This window comes from Cyprinodon tularosa, unplaced genomic scaffold (assembly GCF_016077235.1).
Source record: "Cyprinodon tularosa strain WSP-4 unplaced genomic scaffold, ASM1607723v1 ctg587, whole genome shotgun sequence".
Classification (NCBI taxonomy): domain Eukaryota; kingdom Metazoa; phylum Chordata; class Actinopteri; order Cyprinodontiformes; family Cyprinodontidae; genus Cyprinodon; species Cyprinodon tularosa.
Genome location: NW_024039326.1, coordinates 218357 through 244336, shown reverse-complemented (window position 1 = coordinate 244336; position 25980 = coordinate 218357). Strand labels below are relative to the sequence as shown.

At 35.4% G+C, this 25980-nt stretch overlaps 1 protein-coding gene and 1 long non-coding RNA gene across 3 annotated transcripts in view; one reads left to right on the top strand and one right to left on the bottom strand.

Annotated features, from left to right (window-relative positions):
* Positions 1–25980, bottom strand: part of hnf4a (hepatocyte nuclear factor 4, alpha) — a 70277-nt gene that overhangs the window by 32128 nt on the left and 12169 nt on the right. Inside the window, exon 1 of one of the 2 annotated variants that reach the window (XM_038306618.1) lies at positions 8964–9153. The exons of the other annotated variant lie outside the window; for it this stretch is intronic. Coding sequence (XP_038162546.1) covers positions 8964–9003 — 40 coding nt within the window. The 5' untranslated portion in view covers positions 9004–9153. Of the gene's footprint in view, positions 1–8963; positions 9154–25980 lie in introns of those variants that run through there. 2 annotated transcript variants of the gene reach the window in all.
* Positions 721–25980, top strand: LOC119797515. Its single transcript, XR_005282596.1, has 3 exons — positions 721–1160; positions 25687–25746; positions 25818–25980. It is a non-coding gene; the product is annotated as an uncharacterized LOC119797515 (long non-coding RNA).

Below are 25980 nucleotides of genomic sequence, written 5' to 3'. Positions count from 1 at the left end.
CACTGCTAATCAGAGGCCTCCTGTCTGCGGTCACCTACAATTTTGGGAATGTGCATCAGAGTGTCTGCGGAAGGGGCGGGGGGTATATCTGCGTTAACTGCGATACACGCAGATGGCCTTGTTTCTAAGCGTAAACCAGCCTTGACCCTGTCAGTTTGGATGAAAAGCTATGTTAGGCTAGGTAGGCTGCTGCTGTGCTAAACTCTTTCAGCTTTAAGATGGTGGATTGAGTGGAGAACTCGGATTATATAACTCGTTTTATATCCCAACTTTGCTTTAAACTCTCTCCTTGACCTATTTGGCGTGTTCCTTGTTCCAGACAACTATAAACAGTTTTATTAGCTGTATCAGAACAAAAGGAGGCTCAGTAAAAATGCCTGCAACACCTTTCAGATTTACATTCATAAGAAGCTGTAAACCATAAATAATCCATTTACACACTGCCTCATGCCGGCGTATTGAGCAGCAACAGGTAACATGGATGTTTTTAAACGATGAAGACTTTCCGCTGCATCTGTTAGGGAGGCAGAATAAAATGTGAGGTGAGGATTTTCTTTGTTTCTGTCCTCGGAGCGGATGTGAAGCTGTTGAAATGCCCCCCCTCAGTGCAGCAAGGCTGCCTCGCAGAAACGCGAAGGGCCAGACCCAGCTGTCGTATAATCAGTCACCCAAACTCCTGCCCCGGGGCTAAAAGTCAAAGGATTGCCGAGACCTGATGTAACACTTGTATGATTCTCCCCTTTGAAACTTCAAACTCCAGTTTGTGAGCAAAGTCCTGTCTATCTTCTGAATAGGAATCTCCGACCACTGACCAAACTCCATTTGCAACCACTGCCTATTTGTACCTTCTCCTCAATGACTACATTTCATTTCCCTCAAGGCAAGTGGCAGGGGAAGCAAAACAGTAAAAAAAAAATGAACAAGGCAGCGGAAGGAAGAGGGGAAAGAGGAAATAAAGATGACGGCTGTGGCCTGGAGGAAAACGAGGAACTCGCTCTGTCCTGTTTTGGGGATTGTTTCTGAGAGATCTGCAACACAGTGGAAATGTGAGGCACATCCAGGAGCGTGTTGATAAGAGTAAAACAGACGGAGACAATATGCTGCCTGCAGCAGATATGAGGCCGGAAGAAAGAGGTGGTTGCAGGAGATGGAGGAGATAGGTGAGTGGAGCGTCATGGCAAAGACCTTGTCAACAGATAACTATCTGCAAATAAGCCAGCTTATGCAAGCCCCTGCGGCGCAGCGGCGAGGAGCGTTTCATTTGTGCAGACTGATTGGTGTGCTGCGATTTTACAATCAGGAAAACACTATTTTTTTGCTCAAAAATGTATTTTTTGGGCTGATTTAGTCATAAATTTGCTGCATTTAAGACGCTAGAGCCAAAGTATATAGATCTACAGATGCTGGTTTTCACTTGAGAGGCCTTTCAGTCACGATTCTTATTGAAAACAATGTTTTTAACGCTTTTTTAAATTTGAATTCAATAAAAAATGGTCTTTAATCTTCTTTTTTGATTATTTAAATAAATAAACCAAAAAAAAATATATAAAAGATTTGATGATTTAACATCCTGTGTTGGTTTAAAATATAACTTTTTAAAAAAGGTTTCACCTAATCAAGTGCGAAAATTTAAAAAAATAAATTAGCTCAATTGGACAAAAGGTCATTTTTAATGAAAATCGTCATATAGAGTTACTCTTTCTTTTACCCGAAGCATTTAAGGTTTAATTTTAAAGCTTTAAAGAGTAACTTAAGGCCGGTTCACCCTTGAAACACATCTAGGCTGAGTGTAAAACTCATCCTAACCTGTTTGCTCTTGTTTCACATCCAGTCACAGTGAAAAAATAAATAAAACCCAGGTAGCCTCTGTGCACCAAATAAGTAAACAATTGCATCAATAAACACGAAGAGCCATGCTTGACGTAAATCAATCACAGCGTCTGATAAAGCTTGATAATCATTAACCGTGTTTTGCTGAGAATTCATTCTAATCTCCTCTGTCAGCAGCTCTGCTCTCAGCAGCTCTTTATCTCTGCAGCTTCTTCAGCCCATCAACAGACATCTTCACCTCCTCTGCTTGGAAAACAAGGGATGATGGTGCTCTGTTATTCTGACATCTGTCAGCTTTTAATGCAACATCTAAAACTCAAACCTGATAATCACTGATAAGCGTTTTATTCCAAGTTAAAGGGGATGGAAATGATCATTAATAAGCAGCAGCTAAAGGAACTCTGAAGGGAAACTGAAGGAGAATCAGTCAAATAGTTTCTCCTTTTAGCAGTTATTCCCTGGTCTCCTTAACGTCCCACACTGCCCTCTACAGGCAACCTCTGTGTTTTCATGTCTTCTTCACAAGAACCCCCCATAAAACCCAAAAAGTTACTATTTATGCACATAATGTTAAGTAGTTTTACTGATTTTTAATTCATGTCAAATTTTAATGTATTTCAAATTATTTAGCATTTAATTATTTCATTGTGCATTTTATAATAATTTGTACATTAAATTTTTTTTATAATCTATTACATAAATAAAGAAATGTTACATAGACATACTTTATGGCACATTTATTTATTTAATGATATATTTTAGTCCTCCGTATACCTCAGGGATGACATCCCAATAGTTGTGAAAACAATCTAGCGACCCCTGAATTAGTGCTTTGTGACCTCCTGGTGTATCTCCACCTCCATTCCTGAAGTTATAAATATTTAAATCTTTAACTTTAGTTTAAAATATAAAAGTTTACTGAAAAGTATGCTGGGGATTGTGGGATTTATTTATAAAAGTTTCTCCCAGGAGAATTTATTTTTGATAATAGGGCTCCCTGCCCAGGGCGCCATGATGTTAGGAGTCACACAACATCTTGTTTTCTAGAGGAAAAGATGTTTTGAGCAAAACTGAGATTTTCTTTTTGTTAATCTTTATATCTTGCACTCAGGTGTTGTGTGACTCCTAACATCATGGTTTCAGTCCTTCCTTGTTTAGAGAATCCCTCCCACACTGTTGATGGGAAGTGTAAGTTTGATGTTGATGCTTTTTTGGATGTCATGTTCTAAATTTATATTTAGTGCTAAAGGTTTCCAGATGGATTTGCGGAGCAAATCCATCTGGAAACCTTCCGTTGAAGTAATTTTGGGAAGGGCCGAAAATACTGTTTAGCTGATTGGCCTATGTTGGTGATAGACGGGCCAAATAAACCAATCAGATCAACGAAGCATATGACGTACTAACAGAGCGACGACGAAAACACACTGGAAAAAAATCGAAATATAGATAAGTCATTTTTTCTTAAACTAAGAGCATTTGTTCTTGAAATGAAGAGTTAAAAGAAACATGTTGCCAATGGAACAAGACGATTTACACTTATAATAAGAAACTACAAATGCATTGTCTTATTTCAACTGCAATTTATCTAATTATCTTATTTTAAGAGTAAAAATACTCATTCCATTGGCGAACTATCTCATTTACCTACTCAAATTAGGGATAAATACACTTAATTGAAGAAATTTTTACTTATTTTTAGATCGCTTTTCCAGTGCACAACCACAAGCCAGGCTACTCTTGCCGAAACCAGCCGGGAGAAGAGCAAAACCATCTTTTCCTCTGAGAAAAGCCTCCAGAGCAGTGTTTTGCTCTTCTTTCAGTGAAGAAATACTCTGTAATTCCGATAAAACTTGCTCGATAGCCACGCTAACGCTAGTTTCATCGGCTGAAGCCGCCATGTTCTTTAGACTGAACTGTCGCGCTTCTCGTTGCGTCACACCTCAACCCGCCTCAAAGCCAACGCTGATTGGACGTTCGTTTGGTGAACGGCTCCAAATTTTCTTTAACAGAGAGTCTCCAGACTGATCTGCGAGTGAAACCTTGAAAGCTCGCGAGATCAGGATGGTCTGACGAGGGTAAAACGAATTATTTGTTTTACTACTTTTAGATGAAGAATCCTTAAACACTTTAATTGGAGTGTCTTACAATGAAAATTGTAGGAATTTTTTTAAATTGTAAAAATATTTTTCTAGGGCTGTAACAATTAATCAGATTAATCGTGATTAATCGATTACTGAAATAATCGTCAACTAATTTAATTATCGATTAACCGTTTACTGGAGTGTAGAGGCACTAAAACAGGCATTTAGCTGACAGAGCGACACACTTAGAGCAGCAGTTATACCAATATTGTTAAAATTTATATTTTAACCTTTTGCATTTAAGATTAAATTCAATATTCTCTATCCAGAACTTCTCACATGGAAAAGTTTTAGTTTCAGCTGGTTTAATTTCACAAGTCTACTTTAAGGAACCTTTTGCTTTCTGATTAATCGAAAAAATAATGGTTATTTGCAGCTCTAATTTTTTTGTTTTGCATCAGTCCTTCCTTGTTTAGAGAATCCCTCTGTGGTGCAGCAGATTAATTCAGTGTTTTTGAGCAAAAACACAGTAAATAAACCATTAGGGCTGAAACCCAACAGCTTTTCATCTTTGCTAGGTTTAACTTTTTATTTGCCGGATCAATTAGGAAAGTGAACAAGAAAAAAGGATCTAGGTTTATTGCATAAGATGATTTTAGAAAATAATAATATAAAAAATGTCTGTCTGATTGAATATTAAAAACAGAGCATTGTCTATATGAAATAAATCATTGGAGCCTGTAGGAGTTGAATATAATGCCTCCTTTTGGCAGATTTAAAGGTTCTATACAGACAAAATGAATGATGCATTAAAGGAAAAGTCCGCTAAGCAAGAATAATCAATGGATCGTTATTTATACCTAAAACGAATATGTTCGCAGTGATTTAATGAATTTAGGAATAATCAGTACAAAAAATTAAAACAATACATTTTATCGCGATTACTGAGTCTGGGAGCGGCCATTTTTCCCCAAATATAGTAGCCCCTCCCTCCTGCCATCTTCCAGCAGTGACGTCACGGTGCGGTAAGCCTAGCGCCATTCTCCCAGCTTTCCAAGCTAAATCAATGGGAACTACTAGACACATCTGCAATCAACAACAATTATTGAAGATTTCCAGAGGACTTCACCATTGAAATTCACCAGAGCTATAGTGAAACTGACAATGCCCACGTGCATGGCAGCTGGATGTTGGAATACATCGGGTAAAAGTGGAAAAAAAGAGTTATTCCACCTTTCTGATTCCTGATCCTCCACGGACGGGTTGGTCGTTGGATCGCCAACTTGAAGAGGGAGGATTTGCCATCGAACTTCTGGCCAGAGAAAAAACCCGTAATATGTAGCCAACATTTGGAAGAAGAATGATTTCAAGATGACTTGGATAATAGCGCGTTGTGACAAACACCAGATACAGCACTGGGACTTGATCAACAGCCGATACCGCACAGTGACGTCACAAACCAGTAGGTGGCAGTAGTGTTCTTTGAAAAACATGGATGCCTCCAGTAAAGCACATTCACATGAAAATTACTCAAAACACTTATTTTTATTGAACAGTATGTAAAAATTTCATATTTGAAATACTTTGAATTCTGAATGTGACTGGACCGGGCTGATTGCAGATGTGTCTAGTAGTTCCCATTGATTTAGCTTGTAAAGCGGGGAGAATGGCGCTAGGCTTACCGCACCGTGACGTCACTGCTGGAAGATGGCAGGAGGGAGGGGTTACTATATTTGGGCAAAAATGGCCGCTCCCAGACTCAATGATTGCGACAAAAATAGTTTTAATTTTTCCTCTGATTAACGCTACATACATTAAATCACTGCGAACGTATTAGTTTTAGGTATAAATAATGAAATAATGAGAACCAAACAGAGGATGAGGGGAGAGGTGGTTAAAAAAGCCGCTGTTTGTGCAGTTTGTTCTTTGAACTTGTTAATCAAAGATATTGCATTGCTAATAATGATAAATGGAAGAAATGGCTTGAATTTCTTCCTCCTTCCTCTTCTCCTCATCTTTGCTTTGCATCCTCAGCGCCTCCTTTTCAACTCAGCTGGAACTTGCAGAAAAACTTAAAGTGCGCTTTTGAGATGTTAACGAGCTGCTCCCAGGTGTAAAAGAAAAAAAAAAAAAAACTTGCTATGGTTACGCATCATAACAAATCTCCAGATAAAGGAATCAGTTCTTAACCAGCTGCCTGGCGTGGTAATCTAGTGATAATTAAAGATAAACGCCATGGCTCTTTAGTTTTTTTTTTTCTGTTTTACTTCCTTTACCATCCTCTTCAGGGTAGATCTGCTTCTCCTTGATCTGTCTGCTGTGTTTCTTGGTCTTTCGTGGCCTTCATGTCAGGGGGGGAGTTGCATAGGGCCCCAAGTTCCCTGGGGGCCCCATAAAACTCTGTTTCCATGTATGGTTAATATAAATATTCCTTATTTGTGCACATTAATGATGTTTTTGATAAAAATCCTTTGACTAAAATGCCATCAGAACGCTGATAATATTAAATGTGTCTCAGCCCCCCTTCAGTGTCCACCATATTGGATCAGTCCATTTGCTGCACATGTTCAGAAAGGTCCAAACAGACAGCAGCAAACCATTTGAAAACAAACCATGCAAAGAGCAGTGTTGCCAACGTAGCGCTGTAGTCGCTATATTTAGCCACTTTTCAGACCCCTCTAGCACTTTGATTTCTAAAAAGCTCCTAGAGCCAAATCTAGAGACTTTTTTCTGCTACCGGAGACTTTGGAGACAACATCTAAAAGCAGCGAACTCTGCTCTCCAGAGCAAGTAGATTGGTAACCCCGCCTCCTGCTCTCCTCTATCTTGTCTGCTGTCATGATTCATGCAGCTATTATTTCATCCAAATGAAAAATGGAGAACAGATAAGCAGATCATGGCTTGTCTACAGTGAAAAGAAGGACTGGGTTATTTACTTTGGCCTTTTTGGAAACACAGGAAGGAGCAATCAGCTAAGTGAGCTTAGTGCTTGGAAAAAATCTTTCATTCCTTTAGAGACAGCATGAAAAGTCAGCTGAGTACAAAACATAGAGAGGAAAACAAGAAGAAAAGGGACAAGAAGAGAGGGACACAACCTAGAACAGATAATGGATGTCCATTCAAAGGGCCCCCTGCCTGTCTTTGATTAGGGCCCCACATTTCCTAAATCCGGCCCTGTTCACAGTGCATCTGGATCATTGTCTCCCAGCTGAAGCCTTTTAACCGTGACTCTAGTGATTGGATTTTATCAGAGGTATCAGAGTAAAGGTCGTTATAGATGCTCACCACTCCTTTCACTTTTCCTTTTATTCCAGCTAAATCTTTCAGCAATAAAAGTATGAAATAATTTAAGGTGTATGAAAATATGTTATTAAAGGAATAGTACACCCAAAACATGATTAGCCTTCATTTTCTACTCACCCCCATGCTGAACAACACTCTGGAGTACTTTTTTGATATCTCAAATGCATCTGGAGATCTGGGAGGCTTCTTGCTGTCTGCTGACATTCAATAGGTCTATGACATTCATTGGTCTGCCGGCTTCCGTAGCGTCGTGATCGCGCATGTGCGCGCTTTCAGGAAATACTATACACTACTGTTTATGCTCTAAAAACATTCTAAATGACTTCGTTTCGAGTAAATTCTGGACGCTACCCACACAGGACACTTGGAATACATTGGACGAGCAGTATGGAGGAATATTGACACGTTTTTGTGGACTTTTATGGACCTTTCTGCCTCGGGCGCCATAGACCTCCATTATTTGAATGTCAGCAGACAGCAAGAAGCCTCCCAGATCTCCAGATGCATTTGAGATATCAAAAAAGTACTCTAGAGTGTTGTTCAGCATGGGGGTGAGTAGAAAATGAAAGCTAATCATGTTTTGGGTGTACTATTCCTTTAAAGAACAGAAGGTTTCCTGACTAATAAATATTAATTCTTCATGTTTTTCTTTAATACTATGTTCAATGATCTAATCTGTCTCGTTCTGTCAACCCCACCTGAAAATGCTACCAATATTAAAACAGTTTGAGTTTATTCAGTTATTTCTAAATGCTGGGTTTTATTTTTTCTCACTGAATTATTGTTTTTAAGTTAATTCGTTTTTTTTTTTTAATGAAACATGGGATACTTTACTTCTTTGATAAAATAACTGTTTATTATTTCATTTGTTAACATTGTTACCAGGGTGTAGAGGTACTCATATAAAACAAATAGAAACACAATCCAGACCCAATAGTAAAATCTTTATGTGTTTAGCTAATAAATACATATTTATCTGTAAAATGAAGCAGAAAAACCCTTATTCCGTCTTTTATATTACACTATATTGTGTTTAATACCTCAGGATCTTTACTTATTTACATCTGCAGTGCTGATGCTGCAGAATTAAAGCCTTAAATAAAACAAAAGGATCTTTGTTCTTCAATCAGTGATATTTTACCTTCAACTGAACCTCTCTGATGACTCGTTGCTGCCACCATGTGGACAAACAGCCTCACTCCAACTCTTGTCTTTTTCAGTGCATTTTCTAAAGTTTTTAAACTTCCGTCAGTCTGCATAAAAAAAAAGATTCATAAACCAGAACTTAAACTCAGGATATAGTCCTGTTAAAAAGGTGATTTCCTGTCTTTATGACCTCTGACCTGGAAAATTCAGATTCAGACTTGAAACCTCGACTATGCAGAAAAAACTGATATTAAGCTGATTACTGTCAACAAACTCTGGCTAAATAACAACAGCAGCACTGTTTAAATCTGTCTCTTGTGTTTATTACTTTATTTATTTCAGTTTTCTGCACCCCCCCATAGCGACCTCACCGCCCTCCACTGGTGTTTTGTAATCTTCAGTCAGGTGTTGACCTGATCTGCTGACCCTGATTAGTTTAGATGCTCCTAAACTTTATACTTTCTCCCAAAATCATCCCTATTTTTCAGGTTTAAGCTCCAGAGACAAATATGACCTCCTGCAGCCCCCCCCCCCCCCCCCCCCCCCCCCCCTCCTGTATAATCGCTCTATTACCCAGAGATCCATGGGGCCTATCTTCCTTACCTGGGTTGTTAAAATGCGGCGTCCCATCCTGACAGTACATCCCTGTGAAGGTGGAGCTCTGACATGGAGCCGGCGCGCTGAGCGAAGGCCCATGAGCCTCGGCGGCTCTCTCAGGCCGACCGGGCTGAAGCAGAGAAGGAGCACCGCTGCTGTTTCCCGGGGGCCCCCAGGCTGACTGTAAGGGCACATGGGGATTATCCCCTAATGCCTGTCACAATGAGATTTGATTGGAGTCTTGAAAGACCCAGATTAATAGTTTAGTGTGTAGAAATGACTCAAAAAAAAGTTGTTAGAAACTAATAATTGGTGTGGATTCTGTAAAAGTCATGTTTTGATTATAATTTTGTTGGAAATTGCTTTCTGTCCATTTTTTTTTTTTAGTAAAGCATGAATGAATCCAGGTGTTCTGTCAGGTGATCATTCCAAAAAGGTTAAAAAAAACAATCCACTGGACTTTGTTTCCAAGTTTGAAGACGTTTCTCTTCCATTCGGGAAGATTTTTCAATTCAAAATGTCAGAAATAATGAGTTCAAGGCTTTATACAGTAGCCCAATAAAGTCTTGTTTTGGTTTAGAGGACATGCACTGCTAAAACTATGTAGAAATAAGTAAAAATGTCTTAAATTTAGTCTATTTACCCTGAATTTGAGCAGGTAAATAAGATGATCTGCCAATGGAATGAGTATTTTTACTCTTAAAATAAGATAATTGGATCAAATGCAGTTGTTTTTTCTTATTTTAAATGTAAATCGTCTTGTTCCATTTGAAAAGTCTCTCACTTCCCTCCTCAATTCAAGACAAAACTCATTTATTTGAAGAAATAAATGACTTATTTAACCCTTTAAAGCCTGATCCAAGAATAAAACAAAACAGAAAATTACTTTTTTTTGGTTTGAAGTCCTTATTTGCCCTTTTAACAAAATATGTAAAAAGAAAAAACAGAAATACATTTTTGATATTAATAATTTATTACTATGCGATAAGTCAAGATTATTTTTGTGTAGTCTTCTACTGGCTGTTATCAGGTATATCTGATTGTGTACAATAGCATTTTGAGCAAAGTTTTTACCATTAAATAATTTAAAAGGTGTCAGACGCAAAACATTTCAGAAACCGTATGTATCAAATAAGATACATTTGGCATTATAGGGTTAAAGTAACATTTTTTGCAGTGTGCAAATTGAAACAGAGATTGGATTTGCATGTTTTCTAAAAAAAAAAAAAAAAAAAGGCTTTGTTTTTGTCCACTCTATAAAGCGTGAAACTCAACACTATTCCTGAATTGAAAAAAGCTTCCGTGAAGCAAAACATCTTCAAACTTTGAAACAAAGTCCAGCGCATTGTTTCTTTTTAACGTTTTTTGGAACGACTATGACCTGGATGACTGAGAATCTTCACCAGCATATGTCAGATGATCATACCCCATCAGACCAACATACCTATAGTCATGACGCATGCGCAAGACGTCAGATTTGCATTTAACCCCTTAGTTTTGTTCAAAAAATAGACTTTAAACTACCTCAACGGGCGTGCATCCCTTTAGTCATGTACAAAAAAAACATCTATTTAAGGTCATGACGCCATACGCCTAAAAAAACTCCATAAAGTAAGTAATTAAATATTTTTTTTGTACATGATTAAAGAGATACAGGCTTATTGAGGTAAAGTAAATGCGTTTTGACTTGAATTGAGGAGGCAAGTGAGAAACTTTGTCATTGGAACAAGACAATTTACATTTAAAAAAAAGAAGAAAACTATTTCATTGTCTTATTTTAAGTGTATATTATCAAATTATCTTATTTTAAGACTAAAAATCCTCATTCCACTCTGCAAAAAATTCAAATCTAAATAAGTAATTTTTGCTCAAATTAAGCGCAATTTTTCTTGCATTGAGGAGGTAAGTGAGACACTTTGCCAATGGAACAAGACAATTTACATTTAAAATGAGTAAACACAATTGCTTTGTGTTCTTTCAAGTGAATATTATCTAATTATCTTGTTTTAGGATTAAAAATACTAATTCCATTGGCAGATCATCTTATTTACCTGCTCAAAATAAGGGTAAATACACCTAATTTAAGCCATTTTTTACTTATTTCTAGATGTTTTTTGCAGTGCATTGGCAAACTATCTCATTTGCCTAATCAAAATAAGGGTAAATACACTTAATTTAAGAAATGTTTACTTATTTCTAGATCGTTTTTCCAGTGCAGGGGCATACACTGCAAAAAATCTAAATCTAGATAAGTCATTTTTTCTTAACATAAGTGCATTTGTTCTTGAATTGAGGAGGTAAAATAGACATTTTGCCAATGGAACAAGACAATTTACACTTGTAAATAAGAAAACACAATTGCATTGTCTTATTTCAAGTGCATATTATCTAATTATCTTATTTTAAGAGTAGAATTACTCATTCCATTGGCAAACTGTCTCATTTACTTGCTCAAATTAAGGGTGAATACACTTAATTTAATAAATTTTTACTTATTTCTAGTTCGTTTTTGCAGTGTAGCCAGAGACTCCTCATGGGGCTGCAAAAACGATCTAGAAATAAGTCAACATGTCTTAAATAAAGGGCATTTACGCTTCATTTGAGCAGAAAAATAAGATGATTTGCCAACGTGATGAGGATTTTTTACTCTCAGAATAAGGAAATTAGATAATATACACTTGAAATAAGACAATGAAACAGGGTTTTTCTTATTTTAAATGTAAACTGTCTTGTTTCACTGGCAAATAGTTTCACTTACCTCCTCAGTTGTTTTAGGAAAAAATGACTTATCTAGATTTAGATTTTTTTTTCAGTGTATAGAGGCGTCAGAACCAGTCCAGGGTCATCTACACTAATCACTCTGTACCAACAGGAGAATGAAGGAACATTCATCTTTTCCAAATGAATCACTGAGGACAGACCGGATGCTAATAAACATATGCACATATTTACTCATCCACGCTGTCCTAATTATATTGGCTGCCAGTCGTGGGGAGCTCATCTTCTATTGGTTTTTCCCACATGCTAAGTCTTTGTGATGCGTTCGCCTAACACCAGTGCGAATGCAGACTTCTTAAGTTCATGCGTCCTGTTATACACTGCAAAAACGCGCTAGAAATAAGTAAAAATTTCTTAAATTAAGTGTATTCACCCTTAATTTGAGCAGGTAAATGAGATAGTTTGCCAATGGAATGAGTATTTTTACTCTTAAAATAAGATAATTAGATAACATGCACTTGAAATAAGATAATGCAATTGTGTTTTCTTATTTTCAAATGTAAATTGTCTTCTTCCATTGGCAAAATGTCTCTTTTACCTCCTCAATTCAAGAACAAATCCACTTATTTTAAGAAAAAATTACTTAGCTAGATTCAGATTTTTTGCAGTTAGCTTCCGATTCACACTGCAAAAATGATCTCAAAATGAGTAAAAATTTCTTAAATTTTCCCCTAATTTGAGCAGGTAAATATGATGATTTGCCAATGGAATTAGTATTTTTAGTCTTAAAATAAGGTATCTAGATAAAACGCACTTGAAATAAGACAATGCAATTGTTTTTTCTTATTTTAAGTGTAAATTGTCTTGTTCCATTGGCAAAGTGTCTCACTTAAATCCTTAATTCAAGAAAAAATGCACTTATTTTAAGAAGAAATGACTTATTTAGATTTCATTTTTTTGCAGTGCAGCCATTCGTTGAAAGATATGTTTGAGTTTTAGACCAGTTTTTGCTGTGATATGAAAACAAGAAGATATCAAACTTGGTTCATCTTGCCTCATACAGACCAAGGTTATATTGGTTTTGCATTTTTCAATCTAGTTTAGTTGTATTTAGTTGTCCCCCTTTTTCTTCTAATTTAATTTTGTTCAGAGGAGTCAAAATGGAATAAAACAAATCGATATAAGTCTTTTTTCTTCTTAAAATAAGTGTTTTGACTTGAATTGAGGAGGTAAGTGAGACACTTTGTCATTGGAACAAGACAATTTACATGTAAAATAAGAAAAAAACTATTTCATTGTCTTATTTCAAGTATCAAATTATCTTATTTTAAGAGTAAAAATCCACATTCCTTTGGCAGATCATCTCATTTACCTACTCAAATGAATGGTAAATAAGCTTAATTTAAGACATTTTGACATATTTATAGCTCATTTTTGCTCAATGGGCGTGCATCCCTTTAGCCATGTACAAAAAAAACATCTACCGGTATTTAAGGTCATGCAGCCATACGCCTCAAAAATCTCCATAAATAAGTAATGAAATAGTTTTTTTGTACATGATTAAAGAGATACAGGCTTATTGAGGTAAAATAAATTTGTTTTGACTTGAATTGAGGAGGTAAGTGAGAAACTTTGTCATTGGAACAAGACAATTTACATTAAAAAAAAGAAGAAAACTATTTCATTGTCTTATTTTAAGTGTATATTATCAAATTATCTTATTTTAAGAGTAAAAATACTCATTCCATTGGCAAATCATCTCATTTACCTACTCAAATGAATGGTAAATATGCTTAATTTAAGACATTTTGACTTATTTATAGATCATTTTTGCAGTGCAAAAGTGTTTATTACTCCAGTAGACGTTTAGATCCAGCTGATTAAAAATTAAGTAGATAGAGATGTGTCTTCAGGGGGGTGGCGGCCCAGTGATTAGGGAGTAGAGCTTGGAATCCTGAGGTTCTGAGTTTGAGCCCCACTCCCACAGACTGCCACTCTTATTCCCACACTGCTCCCCGGGCGCCGCACAAAGGCAGCCCACTCCTCCCCAATGGGATGGGTTAAATGCATAGAGTTCATTTCATTGCTCTGTACTTTTGACACTGTAATGACAGTCAAAGCTGGAGAAAAGAAATGTCAGCTTTTTACTCAAGTAAAAGTGTAAAAGTACCATTTTTAAAACGGTTTAAAGTTTAAAAATAAAATTAATTAAAGATTTTTCTACAATTCTGGATGATGACTTCCTTAGACTTAATTTTGTCCGTTTTATAAAGAATGGTAACAGTGTCAAATCTAACATTGCTTCACCCTTTTTAAAAAGCTATTTATTTTTGGTATGTGGTGAGCAACAAGTTGGGGCAGCACCAAGTCCATCAATCCATCCATGCTTATCCCAAGCGGGGTTATGAGGGGTACTGGTGCCTATCTCCAGCTGTCTATGGGAAAGGGGCGGAGTCCATCCTGGACAGGTCTCCAGTCCATCGCAGGGCAACACAGAGACAAACAACCATTCACACACACACCTAAGGAGAAATTAGAGAAGCCAATTAACCTAACAGTCATGCTTTTGGACTATGGGAGGAAGCCGGAGTACCTGGGGAGAACCCACGCATGCACAGGGAGAACATGCAAACTCCATGCAGAAAGAGGCCTGAAAAAGGCCGGGAATTCTTGCTGCAGGGCAGCAGGGCTACCCACTGCTCCACTGAGCAGCCCCGAGTCCGACCACAAAGAAATTAATTGTCTGGATAAAAGAAATTATTTTGATGGGTTTTATATTTTTTTTGAATTACCAACAAGTCATAACGAAAAAAAGAACCTAAATAAAACAAAACTAATGGCTCTATTTTTAAAATGTAAGGAGTAGAAAGTATAAAGCTGAGTAAAAATAATTACTCCAGTAAAGTATAGAAATGCAACATTTCTACTTAAGTAAAGTAACAAAGTATTTGTGCTTTGTAACTGACACCTTTGGTTATTTTGAATCAGTTTAAATGGGAATTTCTGAAATCGTGTTTATAAGTATTAAAACTCAACGCAGGCTCCTATTTTAAATCTGGTTCACATACAGCGACTTTATCTGAGATTTGCAGAAAAAAAAAACATTTCACATTAATGATGAAGGCTAATAAAAATACAATAAACACAAAAAACTGAAGGTATACATCTTTAAAGTCTCATTAGTTTAATCAACAATTAATGATTTATATTTTATTTATTATAGTTTTTCTTTGTATTTCAGTTCAGAACATTTTTTTTCTTTATATTTAAGTATTATAACCATGATATGGAAACCGTCTTATTAAAGCAACAAAGCTTCAAATAAATGTTTTGGCTCCTAGGAGCTGATGAACTCGCCTCATAATGAAAAGAAGGATTAAAAATTCTAGTCTGTTGATTAAACCTCCTGGAAATCTGAAATCAGAAGAAGCTGTTGTGTTAAATTATGTCTCTTATCATTTCTCAATGTTTGATATGAAGAATAACAGCTCTTCCACTTTTTAACTCATCTCCTTCTCATGTTGGAGGAAATGTCAGCTAATGAAAGCAATGGTGAAAATGTCAAAATGCAATTATTTTCCCTTGATTTTGAGCAATTTAGTAATAAGAATAAAAAATTGTTTTTAAAACCACTTTTGGTTCCTTTATAAATGAATATAAAAACCAATGATAAAACAGATAAAACATCATTAATGAAAGTTTAAATCACAGAGAATAAATAATCTCTCCTGTTATTAAAGGCTGATCAAGATCAGGAGTTTAGATACCAGAGAATCTGTTGTTTTTCAGAACGTTTTATCAACGAATTTTAACAGTTTAGAAGGAGAAACCCTGAGAATATTGGAAGGATATTTATGGAGTCAGAAAGGGGTCAAAATGTTCATAAATCTTAGTTGAAACTGGAAAAAATAAAAGTTGAAACAGAAAAAAAACTGATATTGACAAAAAGTTAATATTGAATGTCAAATTTTTACCTTATCTCAAAAACGAAAAAAGCAAACATAAAATAATGAGAATTAAATCTAAATTTTCCCCCTCAACTTGAAAAAAACTCATGATTCAGTTTAGTATTTTAATTAAACTTTTTTTTCTTTTTTATTGCAGTTTTAGATTTTGGATTTTCAGATCCAAATCCCTTTCTTTCAATTTCTATTTCTTTTTTAGTTTCAAATTGCTTTTTCCATGTCAGGATTTTTTTTTTTACATTTTCAAATCAGTTTTTTTCTCCTTCAGATTTTAACCCCAATCTGACAGAAGTGGGCGGGGCTATGTGACTGACAGCTTGCAGCAGCATTGGAGAGATGTCCCTTTCCATGTTGCATTCATGGACTGTGGGAACTTAAATCAAAGGGGCATTTCATTTCACTGCTAAGCTGCTGCTCATTTACTGTCTGAAAGCTGCAAAAAACGAAATTAGGTCAAAGTTGTCTAATGTCTAAGTGTAAGTCTGGAGCGCTGCAGCAAGCTGTCAATCATATTTCCCCGCCCACTCGCTGAGGTCAAAATCTGAAGGTGAAAAAAAATGATTTGTAAGCGTTAAACAATATCCTGTAACTGAAAAAGCAATTTGAAACAAAAAAAAGAAAGAAACTGAAAGAACTGGATTTTAATCGGAAAATCTAAAACTGCAATAAAGAAAAGAAATAAAAAATAGCATCTGTAATTAAAATAATAAATGGAATTTAGATTAAATTCTTATTATTTTATGTTTAATTTTTTAGTTTCTCACATTATAAGGTAAAAATTTGACACCAACTTCTATTTTTTTCTGTTTTTTAACTAAGATTTAGAAGCTTATAAACATTTTGACCCTTTTCTGACTCCATAGTTGTTCATCTCTTGCCTTAATTCATTTAAATGTTTCAAAACAAACCTTTGGCTCCCCCTGCTGGACAGTTTTAAAAAAGCAAAGCTAATCTGGATCAGGACTATTATGTATTATGTAACTGATATCCATTAATGTTTTATTTCTCACTCAAGCTAATCAGTAATTGCCGCTTCACCTCAAGCAATACATTTACAAATAACTATAAAAAACTGTTTAAGTTATCTTTCCGTCTATAAAAGATATTAAATCAATTTCAACGCTGCCATTAAACCTGCTGATTCAGAGAAACTGAAACCACAAATCTATGATACTTTAATCCAAAATATGATTTATATTTAATCGGTAATAAGATTGAAGAATATGAATGATAGCTTTTCTTAACTGAGATTTTTTGGGGAAATTCCTAATTTAAACCAGGAAAGAGGGATGCAGAAAGCCAAATATGAGGAAAGAAAAGACTCTGGGAAATAGATCTTTAAACCGGGGAGAAACTGATGTCTTTTAAAGAAATCGCTTTGATATTTGACACAAGAAGAAAAGAAACTTACTGAAATCTAACAGAATAAAAACTTTTGTCTAATAAAAACAAAAGCAGACTTTTTAATTTCAGCCTTTGTTTTAAAAGAAGATTCCTGTGTTTTATAAGTGGGTTTAGTCAGGATCTAAAGATACAACAGCATCCAAACGAGAATTATGGAAATAAAACTATTTCAGGAAAATAAATCAGCAGCTTTTTTATCTAAAACTACCAAACTTTTCAAGCTGCATATAGAAACCCGAGTGAAACAGAATGAATGTCTGAATAAAAACCTCTTGATTCAAATGTAAAGATATTAAACATCATTTTTTCAATGCGATTTGGGAGAAATTTGATTTGGGAGTGAATAAATTTGGAAACCTTTTGGTTCAACTAAATACACTTGCTCAGATTCTGTAAGTTTAAGCTTTAAAATATTCAGCATGTATATGACATCTTACTTTGTTTTCATGGGGTGGGAGGGATGGGACTGTAATGCACCAAACGTAATAAAGTTTATTGTTTTTGTATAACAAAAATAAATAAAGATATTGTTAAAAAAAATCACAGGGGATAAAAAGTCTCAAAGGTATAAATTCAAAATAGAATATACTAAGTTACCACACCAGTATATTTATATGAATGCCAACAAAAAAAAACATGATAAAAACACTTTATAAAAACAAAACATAATTTCATGTCCAGCTTTATTTTTGTATATAGATCTTACCCTTCTCAGGCTGTGAAGGTAAATCTGTGTTTAGCATTGTCCAATATTGTTTCACAAACCTAAAGAAATAATGTAGCAGTTTAATAATGGAGAATCTATTAGTCAGCTTTATATATTTTAAATATGTAAAAGCTATTTCTTTTCTGAGAATGTGTTTATTTAAGAGCAGCTGTGCAAATCAACAAACATCTAGAAAAAGTAGACTATATTATATTATTTTCCACATTCTTCTTTGCCTTTTATATAAAGTGCTTTAAATCAGTTCTAGCTGTCTTTATCCATGCTGGCTCAGATCCTGAAGTTTGAAAAAGGAGGCAGGGAAAGCAGAATAAAGCTTTAGCCTCGCTGCATGCAGCTAGCCAAGCCTTGGAGCTCAAACGGGGCCTGGAAAAGGACGTTTCTTGCACCATTTTTCTCTCTCTCTCTCTCCAATGCATCTCTAACTCCCCTGACTCGACCTGTCAATCACCTGCAAAACGTTAGCGCTGTAGCGGAAGGTGGTGAGCAAATACACTTCCTGTCACCTCAGGTCGCTGCTCTCCATTACATTTGAATTGAAGAGGAGCTACTGCGGATTGGCAACTTTTAACGAAAGTCAATGGGTCACCTATCCACCGAAAAATGAAATGAAGCTTTACTAGTCATTAAAGATTAAATATTCATCCGGCACATCTAAAATACATATGGATATATTTTGAAATATTTACCATTTTATTTTCAAATTAAATTAAATTATGCTCAGGGTCCTTGGGGTTGGTGGGGCATCGCCCTAGCGCCCTCTATTGGCTAGAGTTGGAGAGATGGGGGCAGGAATAGAACCGGTCTGGTGGACTGTGAGTGAAGTCAACAGAATAAGACCTTTTACATTTAAATAAAAAAAAGTAATGAAAAAAAACTTCATAATATCTAATTATCTTATTTTTAAGGTAAAAAAAAATCAATTTTCCTTCTCAGAAATAATAAGTACACTGCTTAGAATAAATTTCTACTTGTTTTGAGATCAGAGGTGAGACAGCGTCTGGAGATCACGATGGTTAAATGATAACATGAATCCCACGGAAGAAGCTGAATGGTGGAAATTAGAAAAGCAGCTGAAATAAGAAGAGAGCAGATTTTTAACTTTTTCTTAAACATAGTTACACCAGCAGCCGTTCAAAACGGCCATTCCCAGTCAAAAGCCAGCCGAATGGCAGCCCACTTCCCTGCAACTCCCAGCAATCCCCTCCAACTTCCAGCCAAGGAAAGTGGATAATTTTGAATGGCTACTTTTGTATAATAAAATGAAAAAACTCTTTATGTAGCAACGTATTGATCCCCAACAGAAAAACTAAACAGATGATAAACAACACATAAAGGTTTTTTTTAGGGAGAACTGCGATGTCTAGATCACCTTACTCTACGTTTAGCTTTCTATGAAAACAAAAGGACGACAATCTGGTTCACTTTTAATAAATCCGGGTTTAAAGTCTGAATTATTTAAACTGATCTGACCCTAACTGGAAAATTCTACTTTGGACAAAGACACCAACAGATATCTTCTCCCCTTTTTTATTTTTAATTGTAAAAAACGAGAATGAAAAACACAAAAACTTTTAAAAGAAACTAGTCATATTTTCATTAAAACCCAATAATTTGTTCAGTCTTCCCTGTTTATAGCCGATTATTTGCCAAAAGAAGCTCATTGACTCTTCCTGTTATATTCAGTTTGATTTTACTGTTGTTTCTGTTTGTGTCATTTTAAGCCAGACTCCCTCTTTGTTCCAAAGTAATATAGACATTGTAGATGTTGACATTAACTAAGATCTTGCTTTTGATATTTTTCTTTTTCATAAAAAGTCTTTATTCTTCTAACTTTTGTTTCCAGATATTTCCTCTTAGAAAGTTTACATTTTCTTTATTAAGGTTTTATGTTATTATAATCAATATTATTATCATTATTATGATAGCTTTATTTTGTTATCATAACAATTTTAAATTATTCTAAAGAAAGAATCACCCCAGTAAATAAAAATACAAATTTCATAGAGAATAACTGAGCTTTTAGTATTTCTGTGGTTTTCTCTAAAATAGATTAAAACTCTGCGAATATTTTTGAGCAAAACTGACTGATTATATCCTGCCAACTAAAATAAAAGGGTTATTTTTCTGACTTAGTTATTCTATTTTCATTTCAAACAGTATACACTTATTTTTCTGTTGCATTACAGGGTTCCCACAGATTCTTAAAAGATCTTAAAAGGCATTGAGTCCTTCAATAGAAAGCTAAGGCCTTAATTGGTATTAAAATGTCTTCAATCAGTCTTTCATAGGTCTTAAAATTGTTTCCATGCCATAAATAAGATTTTATTTTTGTAATTCATATAAAACATTAAAATAATTGACAATAATTTTTTTCCCCATCAACCGAACGTCTCTCTGGAACCCGATAGCGGAACCAATAAAAACGATGTTGCGGCCGGACCATAGAGTCAGGGGGGGATTTACCATCAGGCAATACTAGGTAGTTGCCTAGGGGCCCAGGTTTCTGGGGGCCCCATAAAACTGTGTTTCCATGTATGGTTAATACAACTATTCCTTATTTGTGCACATTAATTATGTTTTTGATACAAATCCTTTGGCTAAAATGCCATCAGAACGCTGATAATATTCAGTGTGTCTCAGCCCCCCCCCCCCTTCAGTGTCCACCATATTGGATCAGTCCATTTGCTGCACATGTTCAGAAAGGTCCAAACAGACAGCAGCAAACCATTTGAAAACAAACCATGCAAAGAGCAGTGTTGCCAACTTAGCGCTTTAGTCGCTATATTTAGCCACTTTTCAGACCCCTCTAGCACTTTGATTTCTAAAAAGCTCCTAGCGCCAAATCTAGAGACTTTTTTCTGCTACTGGAGACTTTGGAGACAACATCTAAAAGCAGCAAACTCCAATCCGACCCAGCCCGCTCTATGGTCCTGAATCCGATACGAATCTGATCTTTTTAAATGCAACCTGTGTCTGAACGGCTAGGTCGCATTAATTCGACCTGAACGCCATTAAAACGCGACAAAGGTCACTCTTCTGCTTCTTGCCACATAGAAGCGACAAGAATAGCAACAACCATGGCAGATGATGATGCGGAGAGCAGTATTTATGTTTAACCATATTGAAAAGATTGTGTTTTTATGGTTGGAAAAGATCGCTAGATGCACGCTGGCACTACCATCCATGTTTACTTCCGGAAAAAAAAAAGAGCACGCTGGCCTGTGACGGCATTGCGTCCTCTGCTGCGCATGCTCTATGACTGCAGTTCACACAGGAAGGCCTGCAGTGTGAACATAGCCTAAAACAGCAAGTAGATTGGTAACCCCGCCTCCTGCTCTCCTCTATCTTGTCTGCTGTCATGATTCATGCAGCTATTATTTCATCCAAATGAAAAATGGAGAACAGATAAGCAGATCATGGCTTGTCTACATTGAAAAGAAGGACAGGAAGGAGCAATCAGCTAAGTTAGGATGGGCGTAGTGATGAATGGGCTTTCATTCCTTATAAAACAACATGAAAAGTCAGCTGAGTGCATTCTCATTGTGAAAAGAAAAAGGGACAAAAGAAAACAGAGAGAAAACAGCAAGAAAAGGGACAAGAAGAGAGGGAAAAACGTAGAAGAAATAATGGATGTCTATTTTATTAAAATGAATGGGTGTGTTTTATGTGTTGTCTTCCCATTTAAAAGGGCCCTCTGCCTGTCTTTGCCTAGGTCCCCAATTTTCCTAAATCCGCCCCTGCATCTAATGTAATAAAAATGGTTTATCAAGCCAATAGTTTTCTGCACAAAGTCATTCAAGATGGGCGTGATGGGAATCAAGGCAGTGGAGTCACACAGTTGATAAAAATCGATCAGTTATTTCTGTGTTTTAGCTTCTTCCATTTCAAAGTTTTTCAAAATTTTAAAAATTTCTAGTGGGCCAGAAAGCAATGGTTTTAAACTGAAATAAACATTTGGGTAAATTTGTTGCTACCCATTTTTTCTTATGAAGTTGGTCTTAATATTTTATTTCAAGTGGAATTAAAAAGTCTTGAATTTAACTGACCTTATGCTGGAGGAACCTTGTATTAATGCAGTTATTTCTTTTTTGAATGAGTAAACAACTATTTGAATCTACTTCCCTGTATTCAGCAATGCTTTTACTTCCTATTTGCATGGACGGTGCTTAATAAATCATTTGCTTTGATGGAAGGACCTCTTCTCTCATACACTGATGGTGGTTTTCCTCAGAAAATTAATAACGGCAGAAAAGCATCACCTTTTCAAACACCAAGCTTTAAATACCTTCTCCTCACATGCAACCTACTATAAACAAACCCCCCAAAATGATGTTTTAGCTGTAGCACCTCAGCCTTATCTTTGTAACGGCCTCTTAAATGAAGTCCCACTGCTGAGGGAGGACGGATGCTCAGAGGCCTGTTTTAGCTTGGTAGGCAAACAGAAATGGAGCGAGGGGCCTATCTAACGGCTGTTGTCCTGTTTACATTCCTCGCTGGGAGTTTGAACTTGCTGTGACCGTTGAGCTATTAATGCCATATGTTCGACACAAACAGTGTTTATTCACCGTGCAAAGATAAGGGTTTTCAGTTAGTAACTCTGGAGGACTGAAATGATCCTGGATAACTGTTAAAAAGCTGCTGTATGATTTCAATTCTATTCAGTTTATTTCTATAGCGCCAATTCACAACACGTCATTTTAAGACACTTTCCAGTTCATCCAGTCAGATTGATTCAAAGTTTTCTATCCTAGAAAAACCAGCTGATTGCATCGACTCATTGACTCTTCAGCAATCCCTCACACTAAGCATGCTTGTAGCGACAGTGGAGAGGAAAAATCCCCTTTTAACAGGAAGAAACCTCAAGCAGAACCAGGCTCAGTGTGAGCGGCCATCTGCTGAGGCCGACTGGGATTCAAGGAGACAGAAGCAGACATAGAAAAAGAAGCATAGATACACACTGCAAAAATGATCTAAAAATGAGTAAAAAAGTCTAAAAGTAAGTGCATTTACCCTTAATTTGAGTAGGTACCGTAAATAAGATGAACTCTTAAAATAAGATAAATAGATATTATACACTTGAAATAAGACAATGCAATAGTGCAATAGTTTTTTTCTTATTTTAAATGTAAATTGTCTTGTTCCATTGGCAAAGTGTCACACTTTCCTCCGTAATTCAAGAAAAAATGCACTTAATTTAAGAAAAAATGACTTATTGAGATTTACATTTTTTGCAGTGCAAAAGGCAATGGTCAACCAGCTTCACGGGAAAGTTGAACTAAAAACTATTTACAAAAATCCTTAACTGTTCATCTAAAATAAGGATGAATATGTTAACAAATAGGAATATGTAAAAAAAGAAAAAAAGAAACTGTAAAACTGGATCAAAGCAGTCCAATCCCGGTTCAGATTCTATGGCTACCTCAGATGCTGCCTCACCTTCCAGAGATAAACCAATCGTAGATAGAGGAGTATTAATGATCTTATTTTTAATAAGATCAATCTTATTTATAAAGAATCCCATAAAATCATTACTGCTAAGAGCAGGTGGAATGGATGGTTCAACAGAGCTATGGCTCCGGGTGAGTTTGGCAGCTGGATTAAAAAGATATGATACAGCCTGATATGAAAATACAATTAATGGGAGAAAACAGGATGAAAAACAAAACTTAAGGAAACAAACTGCAGGGATTAATTAGTTGAGGGGGACATTGGTTCTGATCCAAAGACTTAACAAAAAAGGACCATTAAAAACGATCCACTGGACTTTGTTCCCAAGTTTGAAGACATCTTTAAACTTGGAAACAAAGTCCAGTGGATCGTTTTTCATTTTCTTTTTTTTTATGACCTGGAAGACTGAGAATCTTTACCAGCAACTAAAAGACTTGTTTACTGACATTTCTTCCTGATTTCCAGGAGGTTTAGAAAAAAATGTTCTGTGGAACATGAACGCATTAGATGCCCGTATTATAAATATTACATTTCAGATAAAGAGCATCACACTGACTGTCAGACATGGTGGTGGTGGTGTGATGGTCTGGGACTTTTTCCTGCTTTAGAGCTTAAAAAACTTTTCAAAATGGATGAATTTTGATCACTGGCAGGAAAGTTACTATAACTAACTGTTTACGTAAAAAACACAAAATTTGATTAACTAGAAAACGCCAGGAGACCAACCAGGAAGTAACGGGTAGTTAACCAGTACTTACTGGGAAATGCCCAGCCCAACCGGATTATGGGAGCACTGCTTGGTTACCTGGGAAACCAATCAGGAACTAATTAATCCCTCAGTAGTCATCAGGTTTCAGGACCAAATGTCTTTTTAAAAAAAGGGCCAGGTTGGTTTGGATTTCTCGTTATTTTTCTACCAAATAAGAAAAAAATATATATTTTATTTAATATTAAATTTTTTTCATGCAAGTTGTTGAGTTCAACCAAAAATAATTATCCTGTTTTCTGCTCCTTTACCTCAAGCAACACATTTATACTTAACTTATAAACATCAAAACATCAACAACAGAAGAATAAAAATAATAATAATAATAATTAAACAAAAAAGATAGTACAATGAAATATCTGTCCTCCAAAACTGAGCCACGTTATACTTAAGGTTTATTTTCTGCGTTCTCTTAAAAGAAAAAATACAATTTGACATGATTATTACTTTGCATTACAATAAGGCATAGCTGACAAATTCGCAGCATAACCCGTTTCTAAGTAATGTCCTTTTAAGTGTAAATATCTATTCTTTGGTGTTTTATCCAGATTATTCCATTAAATGATTTCTTTTAAACAAAGTCAGCGCTCAATCATCTTCTTCCGTCTTTTCTTTTAAAGATTCCCTATTAAATCATAATTGCTTCTTTTTTTTAATCAACTTTTCTAAATGTTTATCCATAATGTGTTTTTATGTGCTTTAAAAATTTTAAAATATTATATTGTACTAAATTTCAACAGTTTTTAATAAAGTAATAGAGAATTTATAGCCTCTCTATAGTTTTTCTAGTTATTGTGTTTATCTTATCTTATAAAAGGTGTTTAATAGTCACTTGGATTATTTTTATGTGACGTTTGTTTGATGATATTAAATATATAAGTAAGAAGTTCAGTCCTCTCTAAGCCTTTTTTTTTCAAACTGTATAGAAAAGATTGTTTCCCAAATGGAAACAACTGGTTTTTATTTTTGTGTACGGAGAATGACGAGTGCCACAATACAATATTACTATTTAAATGTGTCTTTAATTCCTTGAAATATGAAATAAATACAGAACTTATTAAATACAGAATTATGTGTCATCATAATGACTCAAGAAAATGTATTTATTTGAACAAAAAAGAAATCAATAATTAAATCCTAAAATAACTTTATTTACGACATTAAAATTAAATCATTACATTTAATTAAGGTTCATATTCTAATTGTATATATTTGGAAATACATAACCAAGTTATATATTTTATATAAATTGTGTATTTATTTCCAGTTTTAATAAATGTATTAAAAATATAAATAATTGAAGTTATTATAAGTTATTTATTTATAATGTTGTGGCACTCATCACCCTCCATAATATATGGGAAGCCCAGAGAACCCTGAATTGTTTTTTATTTGGTTTTGAACAAACAAATATTGAGTTTGGGCCAAAAGGAGCAAACTAGGAGCAAATTATTTCAGGAAACGTTTTTCATTTAAGTAAATATGATTCAACATTATTTCTATATAGTTTCCCAAACAGATTATTGTTTTCCTGCTTTCGGTTCAGTGTATTTTCTTTTGACCGTATTCACAAAACAAATGTACGGCAGTTTTTTTTAATAGGTGCATTAAATTGGAAATTGTATTTGTGTTATTCTTCTAAATAAACTTGTTATCGGGCTTTATGATATTTGCTCTGACCCTCAACTTCCCGTTTTTCAGCTGGATGCACCTTTTCATGAGAACTGATTTTAAATACGTCTTCATCTCCCAGCAAAAAAAGTAAGATTCTTAGATGACAATAATTTGTGTGAATAAATTAACTCTAGCTAATGTGTTATTATCATCTTCAGGGTCAGTAAAGGACCGAAGCGCAGAGGTCGACTGTGCTGGGAAACGATTATTTTGATAATAAATGAAGATCGAATCAGCCGAGAACAATGAGAAGTCATGGAGCTGAGATCGTCTCTGGTGTATGGAGAGAAAATTGTTTCAATATTTTTAAAAGCCCAGAGC